Consider the following 20,410-nt stretch of genomic DNA (forward strand, 5'->3'; position numbering starts at 1 on the left):
GCCAAAGCCGGGGCGGGGCGGGGGAGCCTGGGAGAGCCGCAGAGCCACGGCCGGGGGCGGAGCCAAGGAGCGAGCGCGAGGGAGGAGCGGGGCCAGGGGCCCTCCAAATCCACCCGGGAAGCGGCGCTCTGGAAAGCCGGGAGCATGTTAGGGATCGCGGCAGTCGGAGGGATCTAGGCAGGGAGAGTCGGTGGGGGCAGATGCACTTTCTGGGGTTCTCCCTCCTGTCCTGTAAGGAGAGGGCTCCTGATGGAAAAGGCGTGGCACTGGGTTTCTATTCTCGACCCATCTAGTTAGCCTCTGGGAGGTGTGGTAGTGGATCCGGATTCAGTGTCCTCGGGCGGTGTAGACCCTGTCGGTTCCACACCGGCGGGCCCCCATTTGAGTAGCCCCGCCCCCCCTGCCTTCCCGCCCCAGCCGCGGCAGCCTCCGCAGGGTTGTGCTCCCCCACTGCAGCTCCCAGCACCTGCCGGCCTTTGAGCCTTTGTGCTGCTGCCCTGTAGACAGGCGGCTCCTCGGGAAGCGGGACTTTCGCGGGCTATGAGCTCACAGCGCGCCGTTCGCCCGCACCTGAGCACCTACTAACACTTAATCCCTGGTACTTTCAGCTCACTCAGCCACTCAGCCTTTTGGGGAACGTTTATTGAGTGCCTACTGTGTGCCAAGGGGAACCAATGTTGAGTACAATACATGGTAACTGCCTTGGGGGACCCCGCGGTCTGGTGGGGGAGGCACAGATTAATCAAACGATCACATAAGAAACAACACATTCCAGGGAGAGCTGGTACCCTGAGGGCCTTCTCCAGGCATCCGGTGAATGCACACAGCTGTAATCCGTGCCATGCAAGAGGGGCACTTCCATGGAGAGAGGATGTGAAGGACAAACAGCAGTGAACAGATGAGTGGAAGAGAAGAAGACAGATGTGCAAAGTCCCTGTGGTAGGAAGAAGTGTGGCCGGTAGGACCTGGAGCCCAGGGTGACTGGAACGGAGTGACAGTGAACACAGTTCCAGCTGAGGCTGAAGAGATAGGCCAGGCCAGCAGAGCCCCTAAGGCCTCTGACAGTTTTGACTCTGGCCCCAGAGCCATGGGGCGCCCATGAAGACTTTCAGACGGAGGTCAGGTAACCACCTCGTATTCTGAGCAGTTGGTTGGAGCAGGTACCAAGTGGATGCAGGGAGGCCAGTGAGGCTATTGCTAGAGTTAACTGGTTTGGGCTGCCTCTCGACTACACAGTGAGTGCCCCAGGACAGGCTGTGGGCCTCGAAGCCCTCTGAAGCTACACACACACACACACACACACACACACACACACACACACACGGAGCCCAGCCTGGGAGTGCACAGAAAAGGAACCCAATGTACATTTTTGACATTAATCTGAAATCAGACTTTTCTAGCAACATTCACCCCACCAGTTTATGCACAAAGGCCCTGGGGCCTTGGGGAGCAGCAGGTTGGAACATGAACGAAAGGGAACGCGGGCTTCCTGCTGAGCAGGGTGTCCCACGCTGGAAGCTGGGAGCCAGGCCCTGTCCCCTCCACATTCACTTCCTCTAGTAAACGTGCTCATATTCGTGGTCTGCCGGTCCTCTCCCTGCTCCTGGCAGGGTCCAGCAGGCTCTGTCCCCAACTCGGGCAGCAAAGAACAGGCATGCTGGTGCCATCCTGACCCCTCAGCGGTCCTGGCGCCGGAGCGGGGGTGATGGGGGGTGCCGTACTGGAGGCAAGTCATAGTGTCCCGGGATGTGGCTGTTCTTGGGTGAGTCGTAGTGGCCAGGGGGCAGGCCCGGAGGCAGTGGGAGCTGGGAGCCCACAGAGTCTTGGTCTGGGGACAGAGAGGGGACAGGATGGGAGGTGGCTCCTCCCTCCTCTTCCTGACCACAGCCTCTCCTGCCCACAGCCAGATGGATGTGTGTCCCTCCTCCGCTGCCAGTGGCCTCCTCCGAGGCCACCCTGACCTTGTCACCAACCTTGTTCCCCTCTTTTCTGGGTACCAACCCCACAAGTCAGGTGCTGTGCGACCACCATTTCAAATCCTCAGCCCTGGGAGGTAGGCCCACTGCTCACGGGCTCTGAGAGGCAAGGTGATTTCCCAAACATCGTGCCTGGTGTGAGCCCAAGTCTGAGCCCAGAGCCCATGCTCTTGCTGCCACGCCATGCCACCCCTGCTCTCTCTCCCTCTGACCCTTCCTTCCCCCTCCCTGTCCTGGCCACCGTCAGCCCTGCCCCAGCGGAGAGGGGGGCTCACCATAGGTCAGAGGGCTGGGCTGTTCATAGGCACCACTGTCTCTCTGTGGCTGGGGGCGGCGCCACCTCTGGTTGTCCCAGAGCTGAGCGGGCTGCCTGGGGGGGGACCCTGAGGGAGGGCCTTTCATCTCCACATAGCTGCTCTCCCGGGGGCTCCCTAGGAGGCTGGGCAGGTCCCGGATGGTGGCGTAGGGGTTTTCGCTGCTCAGGGAAGCCAGGCTGGCCCTCAGCCCCTCCTCAGAGATGGGCCCTAAGGACAGAGGAAGGAAGTCAGGCTCCGTGGGGCCCTGGCTCCTAGCGCCCAGCTCAGCCCGCTCCCTCGCCGCTCTGCCCGCGCCTTTGCTAGAGAACGGGCCTGGGCCGCCGCGGCTGCTGGAGCTGGGGCTGTAGCTTCGGTCCAGGCGGCCGCTACCTGAGCAGGAGGGAGAGGAGGGGGGCAGTGAGCGGTCAGGCTCCCACCGCCTCTGGAACTGGAGCCTCCCACGCTCAGATGGAGCGGGATGCCGGGCTGCACACGGCCACCCCCACCAGAGGCCTCGGCCTCCAGGCTCCTACCCCTGTCCAGAGGCCCTGGTGGGGGCTCCCGGCGGTGCTTCCAGTCAGCAGGCAGGGTGCTGTGGTTATCCAGGCCATGCGCACCCCCTGGCCGCTCGGGGACCTGGAGGCTGGTGAACAGCTGACTGCCTGGAACCTAACGGGGGGAGGGGGCGTGGGATAGGGAGAGTAGCATGTCAGGATGGAGCCTCCCAGAGAACCAAGTCTGTGCCCACCCCTCTGCAGCGCCCCCCCGCCGGCACTGACCTTGTTAGGGGGCGGGGGGTTCGGGGAGCACTGTGACAGGGTGTGGTAGCTGGGGTTGGAGTAGTAGTGGCTGTAGCTCGGGGGGACATCTGCATGGACAGACACAGGCGCGTGGTGACCTGGCCGGTCAGACAGAGGCCCGGCCCGGGAGAGCTGCTCTGCCCCAGCAGGTCAGTAACCAGCCTCTCTGACCTCGCCTCTCCCCTCCAGTGCCCCACTTCCCATCTTCCAGGTCTGGAGTGGGGACCCAGGAGCCTTGCCCCCCCACCCCCAGGCCGGCTCACCTGGCATGACGTACTCGGAGCTGTCCAGGCGCCTGCCGCTGTAGGCCACCGTCAGGTGTTGATGTTCCTTGCCTTTTTGCCAATGGCGGTAGCCAATGAACAGCGCCAGCAGGGCCACCACCAGGGACCCCAGCACTGCGATGCCAATCACTGCCCCCAGTGAGTTATAGGTCACCGGAGAGGTAGGCATCATGGTGAAGGGCTCCTGGTTTCCTAGGGGGACAGGGTGGCCACTCGGCATGTCTTGGTTCTGCTGCTACGCGAGGGGCGCACGCACAGGAGAGGCCCCAGTAGGGAGGCCGGGAGTATGAGGGGTCTGGGTCTTGGCGCCCTGGGGACAACGGGGCCCTAGAGAAGAACTCACCAATCCTGCAGGGGGCACCGCTGTCCTCTGGGGGACACACACAGGCCCCAGTCTCCGGGTGGCACCTCTCTCCAGGACTGCATTGGCATGGCTGGGAGCAGTTGGCTCCGAACGTCCCGGGAGAGCAGCCTGGGAGGGAGGCAAGGAGGCGGGTGGGGCGAGGGGCCAAAAGCTGCAGTCTCCTCCTCGGGCTGGCGGGCGGGGCATGAGTCCCCCTTCTGTGGGTACCTTCCAAGCAGAGGTGTCCCGTCCAGCCTGGGGGGCAGAAACAGCTCCCATCCTGGGGGTGGCAGGTGCCTCCATGGCCGCACTGGCAAGGCTGGGCACAGTTGGCTCCCCAGTGTCCTAGAGGGCATGCTGCAGGGGACAAATGGCTGTCTGGCGGGGCAAGGCCGGTCCCCGCTGGACGAATGCTCAGCCCCCAGCCTCATTGAATCTGCTCAGCCTTGGTCTCCCTGGGACACCAAGGTTTTGAACCAGAGCTGCCCACGGATGACTCACAGATGTTTATCACATGCCCAGCTGCCCACTTGAACCTGCCCTTGGTTATCTAATAGCCATATCAAGATGGGGTGCCCAGGGCCAGACAAGCAAAGGGCACCACTACTACCCTGCATTGCTTAGCTCTGGATTCTTTTTTTCTCTTTCACCTAAGACAGAAGTAAGCGCCCATACTATTTGAGGTATAATTTCTGTGTGCCTGACATTAGGGTAGCCGGGACCGAATTCTATGGGGACGCTCCCCTCCATCACGCCCCTCGACCGCCGCCCCCGAGCCCGCACCCAGCTTCTTCTGGGTCACCGCTTCTCATTTCTCCTTTCTAACACTTGCTGTACTTGGTTTTTTGGACTAATCTGTTCCGTGATGTTCTTTATATATTTATGGAGGGAAGAAGCCACACATAAATAAATACAAATTGAAAACCGCAGAAGAAAAGAAAGAACATGTCCAAAACCAAGCTTAGGGGTCCCCCCATGCCCGGACAATAATGCCCTTCCCAGGCCGCCCTGCAGAGGGGCCAGGGGACTTGTCTTCTGCAAGTCTCGAGCTGCAGCCCGAGCACCTGGGTCATTATATAGTGTCCGTATTGTTTATATAAACTACTGAATCAAAGTGGGCCGGGAGGCTATCACACGCGGGAGCGGCTGCACGGAAGCCTCTGGTCCTCAGCCCAGCTCTCAGCACGCATGCGCTCTCGCACACAAGCCGCCACATACGCTGGGAGCAATCGGGGCCTGTCCAGCCGGCCAGACAGTAGCAGGTCCCATCCGAGGGGTGGCAGGAGGAGTGGTTGGCACACTTGCAGGGCACACAGCGTTTTCCATAGCGGCCGGGCTGGCAGGCTGGGGGAAAGAGGCCGGTGGTGACTGGGGGCAGGGACCACCCCTCGCTCAGCCCTGGACCCCACTAGCTCCCTCCCTCCCTCCTTCCCACTGCAGAAGACACCAAGAGGGGCAGCGGGGGGCTTCTGGCATCTGACATTGCCCTGCACCCTCCTGCTGGTGAGCGGGGGGAAGGAGAGGGAGCCTCACATCTCTGGCAGGAGGGGCCTCGGAATCCGGGGGCGCACACGCAATTGCCGTTCTCGGGGACGCAGGTGCCCCCATTCTTGCAGGTACAGCTCTTACTACAGTTGGCTCCCCAGAAGCCGTCGGGGCAGGGCAGGTGGCAGCGCGTCCCTGTGGGACAGAAGTGTAGGGTGAGCCTGGCCGGCACCCCCCCCCCCACATCCACAGGGGCTCTTCTGGACACTTCTCCTGTGGGATCCACCCCCCAGCTCTGGGGGCCTGGGGCCGGGACACCTCGATGCTCACCCGTCCAGCCGGCCTGGCACCAGCAGTGTCCACGGACAGGGTCGCAGCCGTCAGAGTGGTCACACTCACAGCGGCTGGCACAGCCTTCACCAAACTGCCCCTTCTTGGAGAGGGAGTGGAGGGCGGGGCAGGCCAGTCAGCTGGGGGGGTCGCTATGAGCCGCCCTCCCCCGGGCAGACAGGCTGTTGAGCACTTACCGGGCAGGGGAGCTGGCAGTGGGCCCCGTGCCACCCCGGGGTGCAGGTGCAGGCTCCAGTTTGGGGGCTGCAGGCCGCCTCGTGGGCACACTGGCAGCTAGCGTTGCAACCGAAGCCCCAGGTTCCGGGCGAGCAGGGCACGGAGCAGTTACCACGCTGCCAACCTGGAAGAGGGGCCCCGCAGAGAGGCATGGGGATCGGCCCCGCTCTCGAGCAAGCACCACGCGGCATCAGCTGTGCCAGGCTCGGTGCCGCGACCTGGGGGTGGGAGTGCGGGTGCTCGTGGCCCACGCAGGAGGCAAGCATGTACACGGTGACACGCTCGGCGGCTGCCAGTGGTGCACCGCTCCCCTCTGGGGCCTGCCTCTCCTGCAGAATGGGGGGGCTTGGCAGCAAACGCAAACGCTTAGGGCAAACCCCAAACCAGGTAACTAAATGCACAGATCATGTGTCAGACTACAGGGAGGAGTGGGGACTGGAGACCGGAGGGGGGTTACACATCACCGAGAGCCAGCCAAATACAACACATCCGTGTCAGAACGCAGCCTAAAGGTTGCCAACGGGCCACCCGGCTGGATCTCAGAAGCCCTTCCTGGCCCTGCCAGTGCGTGGTTCTAGGTGACTGAGGGCGAGGGATGCTCGCCCGAGACGTGCCTTCTGACCTGGGCCTTTAAGCACAAGTAGGATTTCTGTGGCTGAAGAAAAGCAAAGTGGATTTTCCAGGAAGGAAGTAGCCTGGCTACTTTCCCACCGTCCGGCTGCTGCCTGGGGGCTCCGCCCTCACCCTGCACCCTCCGCCCCGCCCGGGGCCCGCCCCCACCCTTGGGCCCGCCTTCTCCCCGTGGCCCCGCCCCCAAGTCGCCCCTCCCCGGGGGCCCCGCCCCATTACCCTCCTTGCAGACGCAGGCGCCGTCGACGGGCGAGCAGGCGATAGCGTGGTCGCAGGAGCAGCGCGCCTTGCAGTCGACTCCATAGGTGTCGGGGGGGCAGAGGCTGGCGCAGTGCGGGCCCTGAAGGCGGGGGGACTGTGAGGGGGCGGCCCGGCCCCTCCGCCTCGCCCCCCCGGGTCCTCGCCGCGCCGCGCCTCACCGTGTAGCCGGGCGCGCACCGGCACAGGCCGCTGTCGGGCTGGCACGCGCCGCCGTGGAGACAGAGGCAGTGCTCCTGGCAGCCGGGCCCGTGCGTGTCCTGCGGGCAGCTCTCGTTGCAGTGCAGGCCGGCCCAGCCCGGCAGGCACGAGCACTCCCCGCTCATCGGGTGGCAGCTGCGGCGGGAGCGGGCGGCGCCGTCTGACGGGGTCCGCGCGCGCTCCCCGGGCTCCCCGGCCCCTCGGCGCGGCGGGCGCGGGTCTTCGCCGAACCGGGGGACCGTTCCGAGCGCGCCCCCGCCCCCACCCCGAGGCCCCTCCCTCCCCCTTCTGTGACATCTGTCCCGCCCTCGGGCCGGCCTCCGCGGCTTCAGCACCCAAGTCCTCTCCCACTGGCGTCCGAGCCTTGAGCGCGCTCCCGCGGCACACCTGAGGCTGTGTTCCGGGTCGCAGGTGCAGGGCTCCTGGCAGCTGAGGCCGTAGAGGCCGTCGGGGCAGAGGCGCTCGGTGCAGCGGTCCCCGGTGAAGCCGTGTTCGCACAGACACGCGCCGTTGGCCGGGAAGCAGCGCGCGCCCTGGGCGCAGTCGCACGTCTCGGCACAGTCCTGGCCGAAGCGGCCCACGGGGCACTCCTCACGGCACCTGGGGGCCTGCCCAGTGAGCCTGGCGGCGCCCGTCCCCTCGCCGCTCCCGCCCTCGCCAAAGCCACTCACCGATCCCCCGTGTAGCCCGGAGCGCAGCGACACTGGCCAGTGAATCGGTCACAGAGGCCACCATTGTGACAGTGGCACTCTTGGGAGCAGTTAGGTCCGTGGAAGCCCTCTGGGCAGGGCAGGGAGCAGATGGTGCCCTGGAGGGGTGGAAGATGGACAGCCCCTCCCCTTGGGCACAGGACCCCTGATACCCCCATACCTCAAACCCCTGCAGGGTCCACAGAGCCCACCCCCTTCACACGCATCCTCCTCCCAGCCCCGCAGAGAAGCACCCCATCGGCTCAGGCCCCACCCTTCCTACCATCCAACCAGGTGGGCAGCTGCAGGAGTCCTGGGAGGCCTGGTAGACACCCCCATTGTGGCAGGGATAGGTGCTGGGGCAGAAGCCAGCGGGGCCCGGGAGACAGGACACCTCACAGCTGCTGGGCAAAGCGGCGAGGTCAGGGTGGGCGCCGGCAGCCCCGGCCGCCCCTTTGCCTCCAAGGGCTGGCCCCCTGCCCCCTGGCTCCCTGAGGTCAAGGAGCAAATCCTGACCTCAGAGCTCAGTGTGGCATCCAGTTGTTGGGTGCCACCCGCCTTCCCTGTCGGGGACGGGAGGAGTCAGAAAGCAAAGGTTTCCAGGACCAGAAACGGTGGGGACAGCCAGCACCCCAGATGGGGCTGTGCCCCTTCCACTCTGCTCCTGCTGTTGCGGGGGGAGGGGGTGCAACTGCCTGCCAGTTTTTCTGCCCCAGAGGGCTCCCCTCTGGAGCTGCTCTGTGAGGCCCGGTGCATCTCGACCTAGTGCGTCTCCCCTCTGCTTGGCCCCGCACCTCCTCACGACAGGCTTCTCTGGGACCGTGTCAGCCCCACTTTGCGACGCCCGCTCACACACGTGCGGGTTCATCTGCACAGTGAGCCTTCCGGGAGCATGATACTGTTGCCACCTTACAGACAGGGAACAGCTCACCACGACTCCGCCATTGGCTCAAGGCTGCTCAACTCGCCAGGGGCGGAGCTGGGACGAGGACCTCGGCCTCTCCGTTCTGTCCCATTTGGGACCAAGTCTGAGTCCCCTCCTATCCCCACGTGTGCCCATGTGGTCCTGTGTCTGCAACCCCGTTATGCACCTGGGCCCCGTTCTCCCTGGGGGGCAGAAGCAGGCTCCGGTCCGGGGGTCACAGGGCGCTCCGTGGCACTGGCAGGGTAACTGACAGGCAGGACCGTACTGGCCAGAGGGGCAGGGCTGGAGGCAGCGTGGGGGCTGCAGGCCGGAGGGGCAGAAGCAGGCTCCACTCTTGGGGTCACAGGAGCTGCTGTTCCCGCAGTGGCAGGGCTTGTCACACTGAGGCCCCCACATGCCTGGGGCACACGCTGCAGGATGAGGAGGGGAGAAGGGGGTCACCGGGGGTCTCCCCCTCCCTAATGTCCACTCAGTCCCCGGCTCTGTGTCCCAGCCCGCCCCCCACACCCGTGCCCCGTGCCACACCTCAGAAAAGGCAGCTGGCCGCTGTGGGGCTCTGGGGCGCCTGTCCTAGGGGACTAAGCACCTGTGCGCGGTCAGGAGGGTGCAGCCCCAGTCCCGCGCCCCCGTAGCCACCCGGCACTCACCACTGGAGCAGTCGCCGCCCCGCCAGCCCTGCGCGCACTGGCACCGATCGGGAGCCACACAGTGGCCGTGGACGCACTCCTGGACGCAGAGCGCTGGCGCAGAGATGGAGGGAGTGAGGGACGCCTCCCCTGCCCCCACCCACCTTTCCTCCTCCGAAGCCGGACCCTGGGGGCCTGGCCCTCCCAGAGCAGCACTTCTGCCTCGAAGAAGCGGCCACAGAAGACAGGGCCAGCAACTCTGGGGGGGCCGGGCAGGAGAGCCTGGGCAGTGACAAGTCAAAGACAGACAGCAACAGAGAGACAGGGATGGGAAGAGACAGAAACTCATAGTGACAGAGAGACACGAAGGCAGCCCCGAGACAGACAGACAGAGACAGAGATGCTCAAACACAGGGAGAGAAGCGGAGGGAGAAACATGGGGTCAGCCAGGACAGAGGAGGCTAGTGGCAGCTGCTGGGGGAGGGGGCGAGGACAAGCCTGGAGGGGGCAGAGAAGCGGGGGCTGGGCCCTCCCTCTCCCCCTCCCTGGCCCCACCCAGACTCACGGACACAGGTGCCCCGGCTCTCGTAGAAACCCACACAGCACCGCAGGCGCTTCCGGTGCTCTGTCCTCACCACCTGGCGGTACACCGGCCTGTAGACGACCCTAGGGGACCCCGAAGGTGGCCCTCAGTGCCCCCTGCTGAGGCCGGCCACCCCCACCACCGTGTGGCACCACCCTGTGGCCCTGGGGAATCCGGGCAAGGCTCACCACTCCAGGCGGGGTGGGGGGCACAAAAGGAGCATTCCCTCACTGCCCCCCAACCACACATACACACACACACACACACACACACACACGCACACACGCACACAAGCCCCCCCACCCCTTGAGTGTTTCCTCGGCACTCCAACGTTTCCGAGAAGAGAATGAGGCTGTGGAGGCCCAGGGCCCGTTGAGGCAGCACGCAGCCCACGGCGGGGGGACGGGTGGGCACTCACGTGGGCTGGGGGCAGCTGTGGGGGCTCTCCCAGGGCCGGTCGCAGGGCTCCGAGGGGAGCAGGCTGAAGGGGCGGGAGTGGGACTCCTTGGTGGTGGTGGTGAAGCTGCAGGACAGGGATGGGGCCAGGGCTCAGTGTGAGGGGGAGGCCTGGCTGCCACAGGGCACTCTGGAAGCAGAGGTATGAGGGCTTGGCCCTGCTGGGGAATGTTGCCCCAACATGGGGGTTTGCTCCCCCAAGCCTAGGAGGAATGCCTATCCTGGCCCCCTCCATTTGGAGGGGTCCTCCCAGAGTTGGAATATTCCTGGGACACCCCCCATCACTGCCCCCTCCTCGCCCTATTGGACCAGAGCATTCCATTTCTCCCTCCTCCTCCTCCCTACAGGGGAGATTGAGCTAGAATTGATTTCTGGGCCCAGCTGATGGAGATGGATGAAGCATTTCTGGCCAAACCCCGACCTGGGCCTCGTTCCCCAACCCTGTCCCCTTTGCTCCCCCGGGACCAGGCCCCCCTGCTTGCTCCATAGTGAATGGCTCCCACCCTGTGCTCTGTCCTGCAGCCAGCTTCCCACAGGGACCAGGGGACAGGGATGAGGAAGGGACAGGGTCAGAGGTAGCCCATGCAGGGGAGGAGAGAGAGCAGGGGCAGAATCAGGAGGGATGGGAGGGGGTGCTGGGGAGAGGCAGGGAGGCAGGGAAGGAGAGGGAGAGGAGACCCCATAGACAGTAGGGGAGCTGGGGAAGCAGCAAGGGCCCCTTACCTTTCCCAGAAGCTGCAGGTGTTGGGGTCGTTGGGGTTGAGGGCTCCAGCCAGCCCCAGGCCCAGGGCCAGAAGGAGGGAGCGCAGAGGGGGTAGCATTGCGAGGCCAGGCGCTGGGGCAGGTGACGGGCCACCGAGTATCTGCAGGGACCAGAAAGGGGTGTGCAGAAGACCCGAGGCTGCCGTCATGGGAGGGCTCTGCTCCCCAAGGTCGCATCCCTGACCAGGTGGCTGTTCCCTCTGCCTGGCCGTCCTCCCTCCGTTCTTCTCCTGAGTCCTCACCTCTTAAAGTCTCCCCGAAGTGACACCTCTCCTTCTCTGCAGACTGCCCCCACCCCTCCCAGCACCATTCTCTCACACAGGGCCCAGGGCCTCTAGAGGCGGGGCTCCTGCCTTGGATCTCTGAGCCCCGGCCAGCCCCTGCCCAGGGCACAGGGACGCTGGCGTGGAGGTGGGAAGCTGGAGCCCGTGGGGAAGTCATGCGGGAGGCCCACCAGGGCTCCGCCGGAGGAAGAATTTCCAGGCACAGCAGCTTGTCATGGAACCGGCCACTCGGAGGGGAGCTTCCTGTCACCGCATGCATGCAGGCGGAGGCCAGAACCCCTCTGATGCAGCTGGGGGCCGGCGGCTAAGAGGGCTGGGAGTAGGGCCGGTCCGGGTGACCTTGAAGGAGGCCCCTCCTGACCACTGGTGTCTGGTGCACGTCCACGGGCTTCCGGGAGCCAACGGTGCCCGGCCAGAGAGGACACATTAGGAGCCTGAAATCACGCTCGCTCGGGGGGATTATTGACGCCAGGGACACTGCCAAACACCACAAACCAGGGACAACCCCATCCCCACCCCACCAGCAGCGCACCACTGCCCCCAAGTCCCAGGGCTACGGCCCCCAGCTCCCTCTGACCACCGCCTCAGCCATCTGGAAGCAGCTCCTCTCGGCCTCTTCCTCCGCCCTGGCCTCGCCCGGGCGGGTGGGGAGCCGGTCAGGACCTCAGCAGGGCTCAGGAGGGGCTGAGCTCCTGAGCACCCACCCCCGCAGTCCGAGTCAGATTGTGTTCCATGCTCCTAAAACTTGCCCTGCCTCCCGGCTCCCTGCCTCCCTGAGGCGCCCACATCTGCTTATAATTTTCCCTGAGAAGAGAGAAAGGTCGTGGTTGCTGGCCCCTTCCCCCCCTTGAGTATCTCTGGAATGCCTGCTGCCTGGCCCCACCCCACGCCCCCCACCCACACACTCCCAGGGCCCCCCAGCCGCTCTCAGCCCTCCAAGTCGAGGGAGAGAGATGCGCCCCGACTTAACCCCATGTCACCCTCTGCTGTGCCCCAGGGATGCCGCCCACTGTCTCTGCCACCTCCCAGCTCCTGGCCCAGGGGCTGCCCCCCTGCGGGATGACCGGTGGCCCTGTCACAGCTCCCCCAGGGCACGCGTCCACCACTGGCCTCCTTGGTGCTCCTCCCCCACCCTCAGTCCTCGGGGCGCTCACCAGGCACCCTGTGGTCTGAGAAACTCGCAGGAGCCAGGGGTCGGGCCTGGGGGGCCTGGCAGTGTCCTGGGGGATCCCAGCGCTCAGGATATGGAGCCTGAAAACAGGAAATCGAGCCTGGCTGGCGTGTGCGTGTGGGGGGGAGGGCAGCAGGGAGTGGGGTCATGGGCTCCCTGCTCCCCAACCCTGAACTCAGAGGGTGGGATGCAGGGGACAGGGCCAGCGGCTTGTCTCCTGAGCTGAGCACACAGGCCCCGTCTGAAGGGGTGAGGGGGAGACTCAGCCTGTCCTCAGAGAGCCAGGCCTCAGTCACGAATGTCTGTCCCGGGAGGCAAACCCCCCACCGCAACCTCTGCATCCCCCCCATCCCCCTCCCAAACAGACTTGGCTCCTTTTGCCACCATCCCCAAACCATCCCCTCCACCCCTGCCCTGCACGGGCCACCTTCCCAGGTCCAGGCCTGCCTCCAGGGCCCACCCTGTGGGCTCCCAGGTGACCTCGTCCCCGCGGGGCCTCCCTTGACTGCGCCCTGGCAGGATCCTGAGCCTTCACACACCTCCCACCTCCACCCTGTCTTCACACTGCCCTCTGCCTGGGCCCCCAGCTGTCCTCAGACTGGGGCTCGGTCTGAAGGGATCCAGATCCAGATTGCCACCCTGCACCCCCCTCTCCTGGACCCGTGTCCCCAGAGCGTGAGGCTGTGGGGGGGCACACACCCCACAGCAGGAAGGACCTGAGGCAGGGCCAGGGGCCTTCACATCAACCCCTCCCACCAGTCACTGCCCCCCAAACCAACGTCTAGAGGAAATGGTTCACCTGGGGGCTTCAGGAGGTGGGCAGGGGAGCGTTAGGAGGGCTCCAACCCCCATCCCAGGGTTGACCTTGATAACGGGTGATCAGGGGCTGGAGGGGTGGGGAGATTCTCCTTTCCCAAAGGGCCTCGGGCTCCCAGAGTACACAGGGGGCCCAGTGGGTCAGGAGCAGGGCTGGAAGTGGGGTTGGTGAGACCAGTGGGTGGTCCGCAGGGAGGGGAGAGGTGGAGAGGTGGGATGAGGATCCCGGCAGGGAGGGGCAGTGTTTGGCCTGGCCGACCTCAGCCCCTGAGGAGGGGGACCCCAGGCCAGACCAGGAGCCCAGAACCCCAGCCTGGCCCCCCAGCTTGTCTCCATCTGAGACTTTGTCCCCTACGGGCTGGGGAACCTGAGGCCCTGGTCCTGTCCCTCCCCAACACCCCCAGGCCCACCAGCACCGGGGCCCACATGCCTACACTCCCCACCCCTACCCCCACCCCCCACCCCCCCACCCCCGCTTTTAAATCAGCAGCTCTGGCTCCCAATCCGCACTCACGGAGGGCGCCCCAATCCCCCTCACCGTAGGCTCCTGCCTGACACCTTCCCTCCCAAGAACACTCGGTGGCCCAGGCATCCTTTACTGTGTGGAGAAAGGTGGGGAGCCGCGCCATTTCCCAGGTCTCATGTCAGGCTGCCCTCGTTCCCCCACAGGAGGCAGCACTATTTGACAGGTGAGAGCACTGGCAGGAGTAAGCACCCTGCCCCGGGCCACAGAGCCCGCCGGGATCCAAACCCAGACTGCTGGCACGAGGTCCCAGTGGTTCCCATCAATGCAGCCCAGGCGGGGAATCCCAGGGGCTTTGCATCTCTCTGTAACAGTCTCAGTTATGCAGAGGGGGAGCCGGAAAGGGGCGGACAGGAGAAGGGGGGGCCGCCACAGAACACACCAGAGGCGTGGGAACGGGGATATGTTTGCAGTCAAGAATGAGTGGAGCTTCTCTCCTCCACCTCGAGATGCAAGGCAGCTGGGCCCCTGGCCAGGCCCTGAGTCGCCAGGCCGGAGTGGAGCACGGCCTCCCCCAGCCCTGCCCCGGGGGCCTCCAGGCCCACACGCAGCCAGCCCCAGCCCTTCTTCCGCTCAGCCTGATTCCCTCCGGTGGGGAGCCCCTGTTCTTCCGCTGCCCCAGCCCCCTTAGCAGGAGGGAAAAGAGTCTGGGTCTTCGGGAGGGGGCAGAGCTCCTGGTGGACAGGAGGTGATCATCGTTTTGGTAGGAGGCAGAGAGCAGGAGGGCCTTCCCCGCCGGCTCCCCTCCCCAACTCTTCTCTGGGAGGGGGACAGCGGAGGACAGCCTCTGAGCTGGGCAACGAATCACAGTTCTCAGCCCCCCTCTGTAAAAGGGGCTGCTGGCAGCAGAGCTGTCCTGCACATCAATACAGGAGTTAATACAGATGGAGTGCTGCGAGATCCCTAACACGCTCAATTCACGTTCGCGTCTCCCCACCTCCCGCACCCTGTCCCCATCCCCACTGCCCTTGGCTGTCATACCCTTTGGGTATTAATTCCAAGAAAAGCTGTTTCTTGTTTTTTTCTGAAGAACCCCCAGAATGATCCGGGAATGGGGCCTTAGCTGCTGACACAGAGGAGGGAAATGGGGGTGGGAGGGGGCCAGCCCCCCACAAAACCTGATCCCTCAGAACGATGGGCTGCCCGCCAGGTACATCTTCAAGCCAAAGCAGGTTGCTGAGACAGGACGCCTGGCTTCTGCTGCCCCCAGCCCCCAGCCTGAGCGCCAATCCCTGGCGCCCCCAGCCCCTTCTCCCATCTCTCTGTGTCCCCCTCCCGTCGCAGAGTCCAGAGGTCCTAGTACTTAACAAGCTGTGTGACCTCAGGCATGTCACCTGTGCCCTGTAAGCCTCGATTCCCCTCTGTAAAATGGGAGAGTGGCCCCCACAGCTCGCGGGGGACAGTGGGGGTTGAAACGCTAGGGCCGGTAACCACCCTGGAGCAGAGCCTCAGACCAGAAGCCGCTCTGCAGTGTGCGGGGGCAGAGACAGAACCCCCCAAGTTCTAGGCTCTTGGCCTCTTCCTTTTGTTTTTGTTTTGTTCCTCATTAAAAACTCTCTGCTTTCTGGCAACTGGGGGGCTCAGTCGGTGGAGCGTCCGACTGGGCTCAGGTCACGATCTCGCAGTCGTGAGCTCGAGCCCCATGTTAGGCTCACGCTCAGGGCAGAGTCAGCCTCGGATGCTTTCTCCCTCTTCCTCTGCCCCTCTTCTCTCTCTCAAATAAGTAAGAATAAATAAAGTCCTTAAAAAAAAAAAAACTCTGCTTTCTGCCTTTTTTGTCTTCATCAGTTTCTTGGTCTGTGTCTTTCTGCCTCTCTCCTTCCTTTCCTTTTTTTTTTTTTTTTATTTATCTGTTTTTAGAGAGAGAGAGCAGGGCGAGGAGCAGAGGGAGAGAATCTCCAACAGACTCCATGCTGGGCTCAGAGTCCAACACAGGGCTCCATCTCATGGCCCCTGAGATCACGACCTGAGCCAAAATCAAGAGTCGACACTCGACCGACTGAGCCACCCAGGTGCCCCTCTTCTTCCTTTCCTCTATCACGGCTGCCAGGCACAGCGCGGTTGTGCAGTGTGTTCACTGCACAAGGGCATCCACCGTCGGTGTGCAGCGGAAGCTCACCAAGCCATGTGTCTTAGCTTAGCCACGGGGGCCTGGCCCCGGGTCTACCTCCCTTGTCTGTGTCTGTTTCTCTGTGCCCTTTCCAAGCCCATCTTGGCCATGGAGACAGGATCACTTAGTCCTCTCCACTCAGCAGTGAGACCCCAGTCTGCTGCCTCCCCACACAGGGATGCACCCCGGCCCCCATGCCACTGAGTCTACACGTGTCCATGCTTGCACACACAGGCACAGAGCCCCGCCTACATCCAGCCAGGCCGCCAGGCACTCCAGGCTTGTCTGCCGGATGGAGGGACAGGAAGCCTGTGTGCTGGCCAGAGGCTGGGCGGGAAGAGGGCAGGGGTGAGGGGCCGGCCTTGTGTTCTCTGTGGCTCAGGAAACAGAAGCTAGAGGGTCCTCAGTCCGACCTGTTTACTCATCAGGAAACAGGGAAACTGCGGGGATTCTGATTCACCGAACGTCTATCGCGTGCCTCCTGGAGGCTGGCGCCAATGCCAGGCCCGGCCCCGCCACGGCCACGGCCTACGTGTGCCGCCGTCTGCTGTCCTCAGTCCCGGGAGGGCCACAGAGGTCTCAGGAAAGCGACTTGCCCGGGGCCAACTGGTGGTCAGCGGCAACAGCGGGATTAGAATCGGGTTCAAAGAATAAAGCACTGGGTGGAGGGGAACCCCCAGACGACACAGGCCGGGAGGGACTCCCCTTCTGGCCCCCCGCTCCCTGCCACCCCCAGATACCCACAGAAAGGGCCACTCCTCTCTGGCCACCGCTGCTGACGCCCTCTGTGGCTCCCCACACCACCACCACAGGAAAGGGCACCAGGAGCCAGGCCGGCCAGCGGTCCACCCTCCCAGCCCCTTCCAGGACGCCGCCCCTGGGGCCGCACACTTGCCGCATTCCTCCCGGCCTGAGTGCCGGCCTGCAGGCCCCCGTGGCCCAGAGGGGCCCTGGGCTGTTCTCCCCGGGGGCCGGCTCCAACACCTCCCCAGACCCCAGCCAAAGGGTCAGCACCCGTGTCCCTCCTCTGGGGGCATGTGGGGCCGACCCAGGCCAAGCCAGGAGTCCACAGCCCATGGAAGCCCTGGGGTCTGCTGGCCTGGTTGGGGCCGGTGCTGGGACTGCAGGTTTGTGCTCTGGCTTCCCCAGCAGGCTGGGCACCCTCCATCCGTTCCTCTCCGAGGCCATGAGCAGGCTGGGTGCCCCGGCACCATGGCCATTATGCCTTTATCAAGGTTAGTCTTCCCCACTGAACGGAGCTCTGTGGGCTCAGGGTGCTTTCCTGCCTTCCTCACCTTCCTCGCTACTGTCCCCGGCCCCGGCCAGCAGGGCATGCAGGGATGCCCGGCCCCCAGGACGTGGCTTCCCCCCACCTCGGCCCCTCAGGCAGCAGCACTGGGCCCTCAAACCCAGGACTGGCAAGACGCCGGAAACTGGGGGAGTTCAGAGAGAGCCTCCACCCTTATAGAGTGAAAGGCGGCCCCAGACTGCCCTCCTGACCTCCAGCAGGCGTTCCTCCGGCGGCCTCTGAGTTCCTAACAGATGAGCGCACAGTCCTGCAAGGCTCTGAGTCACCTGGGGAGGAGGAGGTGTGCCCTCACGGCCTGCACTCTTATCTCGGGCCTCGGGCCTGGGACGCCGCCCCCTCCCTGGCCACCCACACGCTTCCCCCGAAATCAGAGGGACTGGGCCCCTGATGCCCTATGGGGGGGATGGGAGGCAGAGAGAGGGGAGGGGACCCAGGAGGCCCCATGTTCCAGAGCCCCCCACATGCCAGTTCCCTCTAGAGACCTCTGTCTTGGCTCGCGTGGGAGAGCTGTATCTCCAGCCCTCGTTAAATGTGGGCCAGATGATTTCTGCTCATTCTCTCCGCAGTCCTGAAAAGTAGGTGCTATTGTGCTTCCCATTCTATAGATAAAGAAATATCCCAGAGAAGGTAAACAATCTGCCCCACAGGTCACACAGCCAGGCGAGGGCAGAGCAGGGATGGGGACCCGGAAGCCTGTGCTAACCCTTTACATCCTCCCCCACCCCACGCCCACCCCCATCTTCCCTCTGGTCTTCGGACTCCCCACTCTCCTCTGTCTCCACCCCTTTCTGTTCTTTCCCTGGGTCGCTGCTCTGTTTTCCGAAGTCTGCCCTTTCTTCCCTCCGGCTCTTGTTTGCAATGTCACTGTCTCTGTTCTCTTATCTCTCTTTGTATCTCCATCTTTGTCTTTCTCTCTCCTTCCTGGTCTCCCCTTCCTCCTGCTGGCCTCTCCGTGCCCGATAATGTGCCAGGCATGGTGCTGACACCCTCCCGAGCTAGGACGGCGGGGCTAGGACTTCGGGACTAGGACTTCGGGGCTAGAATGGCCGGGGCTAGGACGGCGGGGCTAGGACTTCAGGGCTAGGACGGTGGGCTAGGACTTCGGGGCTAAGACTTTGGGGCTAAGACTTCAGGGCTAGGACTTCGGGGCTAGGACTTCGGGGCTAAGACTTTGGGGCTAAGACTTCAGGGCTAGGACTTCAGGGCTAGGACTTCGGGGCTAAGACTTAGGGGCTAGGATTGGGGCTAGGACGGCGGGGCTAGGACTTCGGGGCTAGGACTTCAGGGCTAGGACTTCGGGGCTAAGACTTCGGGGCTAGGATTGGGGCTAGGACTTCGGGGCTAAGACTTCGGGGCTAGGATTGGGGCTAGGACGGCGGGGCTAGGACTTCGGGGCTAGGACGGTGGGGCTAGGACTTCGGGGCTAAGACTTCAGGGCTAGAATGGCCGGGCCCTCCTGCGTCCAGGGAGGCTCTTTCTCAGTGTTTCCCAGGCCACGCCAAGGAGAGGCTGGAGAGCACAGCAGCGGCTGCCCTGCCAGACCCCAGCAGCCTGACCCCAGCACCCTCCCCAGCAGCTTGGGGTGGGGGGCAGGCAGACAGCAGTGCAGTGACCTCTATGTCTGCCTGGAAAGCCAGTTTCCTCTTCTGGGAAAGTCTGATAGGGAATGGGGTAGGGGAGTGAAGAAAGATGCCAGCCCTGGGTTTCACCTCCCAGTGAGGAGAGGGGGCCAGAGAGGTGAGCCTGGCCTCCCACCCAGCTCCTAGGCGCAGGCAAGGAGGCTGGGTAGACGTGGGGGGCTTCAGGCATGGGAGAGGCGCAGCAGGGGACCGGGGACAGGAGGGCTGCCCCCACACTGGCTCACACGCGAATGCACACAGGCACTAGAGCGTGGAGGGGTGGGCTGGGGTTCAGGGAAGAGCCCCCTGGCCGCACCATACCCCTGCCCAGGCCCAGCTGAGAGCTGACCCCTTGCCCAGTCCTGCCCGGAGCAGACGTCTGGCCGAGCCTGGGAACCTCGGGCCACCACAAGCTGTTCCCATCCCTGGGGACTGGGGTCACAGCCCAGCCCCGGGAGAGGCCACTCATGCAAGGTCAGGACAGGAGATCGAGGATCCAGCACGGAGGCCAGAGATGGGTAGGGCTGAGGAGTGGCCTTACGAGGGCCCCGGCTCCTGGGGCCGGCCACCCCCCCAGCCTTGCCACCGCAAATGATCTGCCCCCCCCAGGCTTTCTGCTGATGCAGACGCGGGAGACCTGTGCCCAACTTCTCGTGCTCAAAACTGGCAAAGCCAGGGGCGCCAGGGAGCTGCACCCCTGGCCCGGTCCCGAGCGCTCCTGCCGGGTCAGGTCAGGTTAGACCCGCAGCAGTAACAACAGCCCTGAGCAGGCGCTGTGCTAAGAGGAGACAAGTTTGTGTTCACCGAGCCTCCAACAGCCCCATGGGCGGGCACTGTGCTCTGTGAGTCCCCTCTGAGAAAGAGCGACTGAGGCTCAGAGGACCCACGGCCAGGAAGGCGCAGAGTGGAGGTTCGAGCGCAGGCGGCCTTGATTCCGGAGTGGGCGCTCTCAGGGCTCCCCTCAACCTAGTAGACGACCTGGTACCCGGCTCTCCGGCCGCCCTCCCTCCGCGCCCCCCGCCCCACAAGTCGCTCCGGGGGCCTCGGGAAGAGGCATGTGCATGCCACTTACGTGCTGTCCCCCGGAGAGGGCCCCCCCAGTGCCCTCGGCCCCTCCGCTGCCCCCACCCTCACGCAGGAGAACCCGCCGTCCGCAGCCCTTCCCCGGGGCAGAGGGGGCGCGGGGCGCGCGGGGGCGCGCAGTCACTCACCTGCCTCGGACCCGGGCTGTCGCCGGCCTCGGGTGGGGACCGCCCGGCGGCCAGGAGGGGACGGCGGGGAGGCGGGGCGCGCGGCCCGCGGGGCGGGGCGGGGCAGGAAGGGGGCGGGCCCCCGGGCCCCAGCGGGGCAGGAAGTGTGGAGGGGGCACCGGGGAGGACGCGGGAGCTGGGGGAGCCGGGGAAGGGGGCTATGGGCGCCCGGGGAGAGAGATGCCGGGGGAAGGGCACGCTGGGGGCCTGGGGACTCCGGGGAAGGGTGATTGGGGAAGCCGGGGGCTGGGGTCGCCGGGGGAGGGGGCTAGGGACGGCTGGAGAGGGGGATGCCGGAGGAGGGAGGCGTTGGGAGGCTGGGGGCGCCGGGAGCCGGAGGGAGGTGTTGGGGTGGCAGCCTGCCCTGGAGCGGGGAGGGCGGGGAAGGGGGGTCCCCGGAGCCGGGACCCTCTTGGTTCCCCAGCAGCAGCAGGGCCCCGGGTTGCT

General features: G+C 64.8%; 1 protein-coding gene across 10 annotated transcripts; it reads right to left on the reverse strand.

Moving 5' to 3' along the window:
* Positions 1–624: 624 nt before the first annotated feature.
* PEAR1 (platelet endothelial aggregation receptor 1) lies at positions 625–20,027 on the reverse strand. 10 transcript variants are annotated; one of them, XM_078078516.1, is made up of 26 exons: positions 19,925–19,997; positions 17,577–17,693; positions 17,286–17,360; positions 12,320–12,416; positions 10,843–10,982; positions 10,082–10,186; positions 9,646–9,746; positions 9,102–9,194; positions 8,621–8,864; positions 7,813–7,930; positions 7,512–7,648; positions 7,228–7,440; positions 6,801–6,975; positions 6,601–6,721; positions 5,712–5,875; positions 5,515–5,617; positions 5,233–5,379; positions 4,918–5,043; positions 3,928–4,056; positions 3,700–3,828; positions 3,336–3,548; positions 3,052–3,140; positions 2,806–2,941; positions 2,588–2,662; positions 2,252–2,500; positions 625–1,828 (listed from the first exon to the last, which is right to left on the reverse strand). In XM_078078516.1, the coding sequence occupies exons 5-26, from the start codon at positions 10,938–10,940 to the stop codon at positions 1,677–1,679; spliced, it is 3,117 nt and encodes a 1,038-aa protein (XP_077934642.1). In that variant the 5' UTR covers positions 10,941–10,982; positions 12,320–12,416; positions 17,286–17,360; positions 17,577–17,693; positions 19,925–19,997; the 3' UTR covers positions 625–1,676. The 10 variants fall into 10 exon arrangements, with proteins under 10 accessions (XP_077934642.1, XP_077934643.1, XP_035974149.2 ...); XM_078078517.1 differs by lacking the exon at positions 12,320–12,416; XM_036118256.2 differs by lacking the exons at positions 17,286–17,360; positions 17,577–17,693 and having other exon boundaries at positions 19,925–20,027.
* Positions 20,028–20,410: the final 383 nt, after the last annotated feature.

This window comes from Halichoerus grypus, chromosome 7 (assembly GCF_964656455.1).
Source record: "Halichoerus grypus chromosome 7, mHalGry1.hap1.1, whole genome shotgun sequence".
Lineage (NCBI taxonomy): Eukaryota > Metazoa > Chordata > Mammalia > Carnivora > Phocidae > Halichoerus > Halichoerus grypus.

What these genes read in the sequence shown, in the direction of transcription:
- PEAR1 (XM_036118256.2), bottom strand. Translation starts at nt 10,940, where the DNA reads ATGCTACCCCCTCTGCGCTCCCTCCTTCTGGCCCTGGGCCTGGGGCTG. An exon ending in CACAGCTGCCCCCAGCCCAC is followed by an intron (nt 9,747 to 10,081) that starts GTGAGTGCCCAC and finishes GGGGTCCCCTAG; the next exon opens with GGTCGTCTACAGGCCGGTGT. An exon ending in CTCCGAGTACGTCATGCCAG is followed by an intron (nt 3,141 to 3,335) that starts GTGAGCCGGCCT and finishes CTGTCCATGCAG; the next exon opens with ATGTCCCCCCGAGCTACAGC.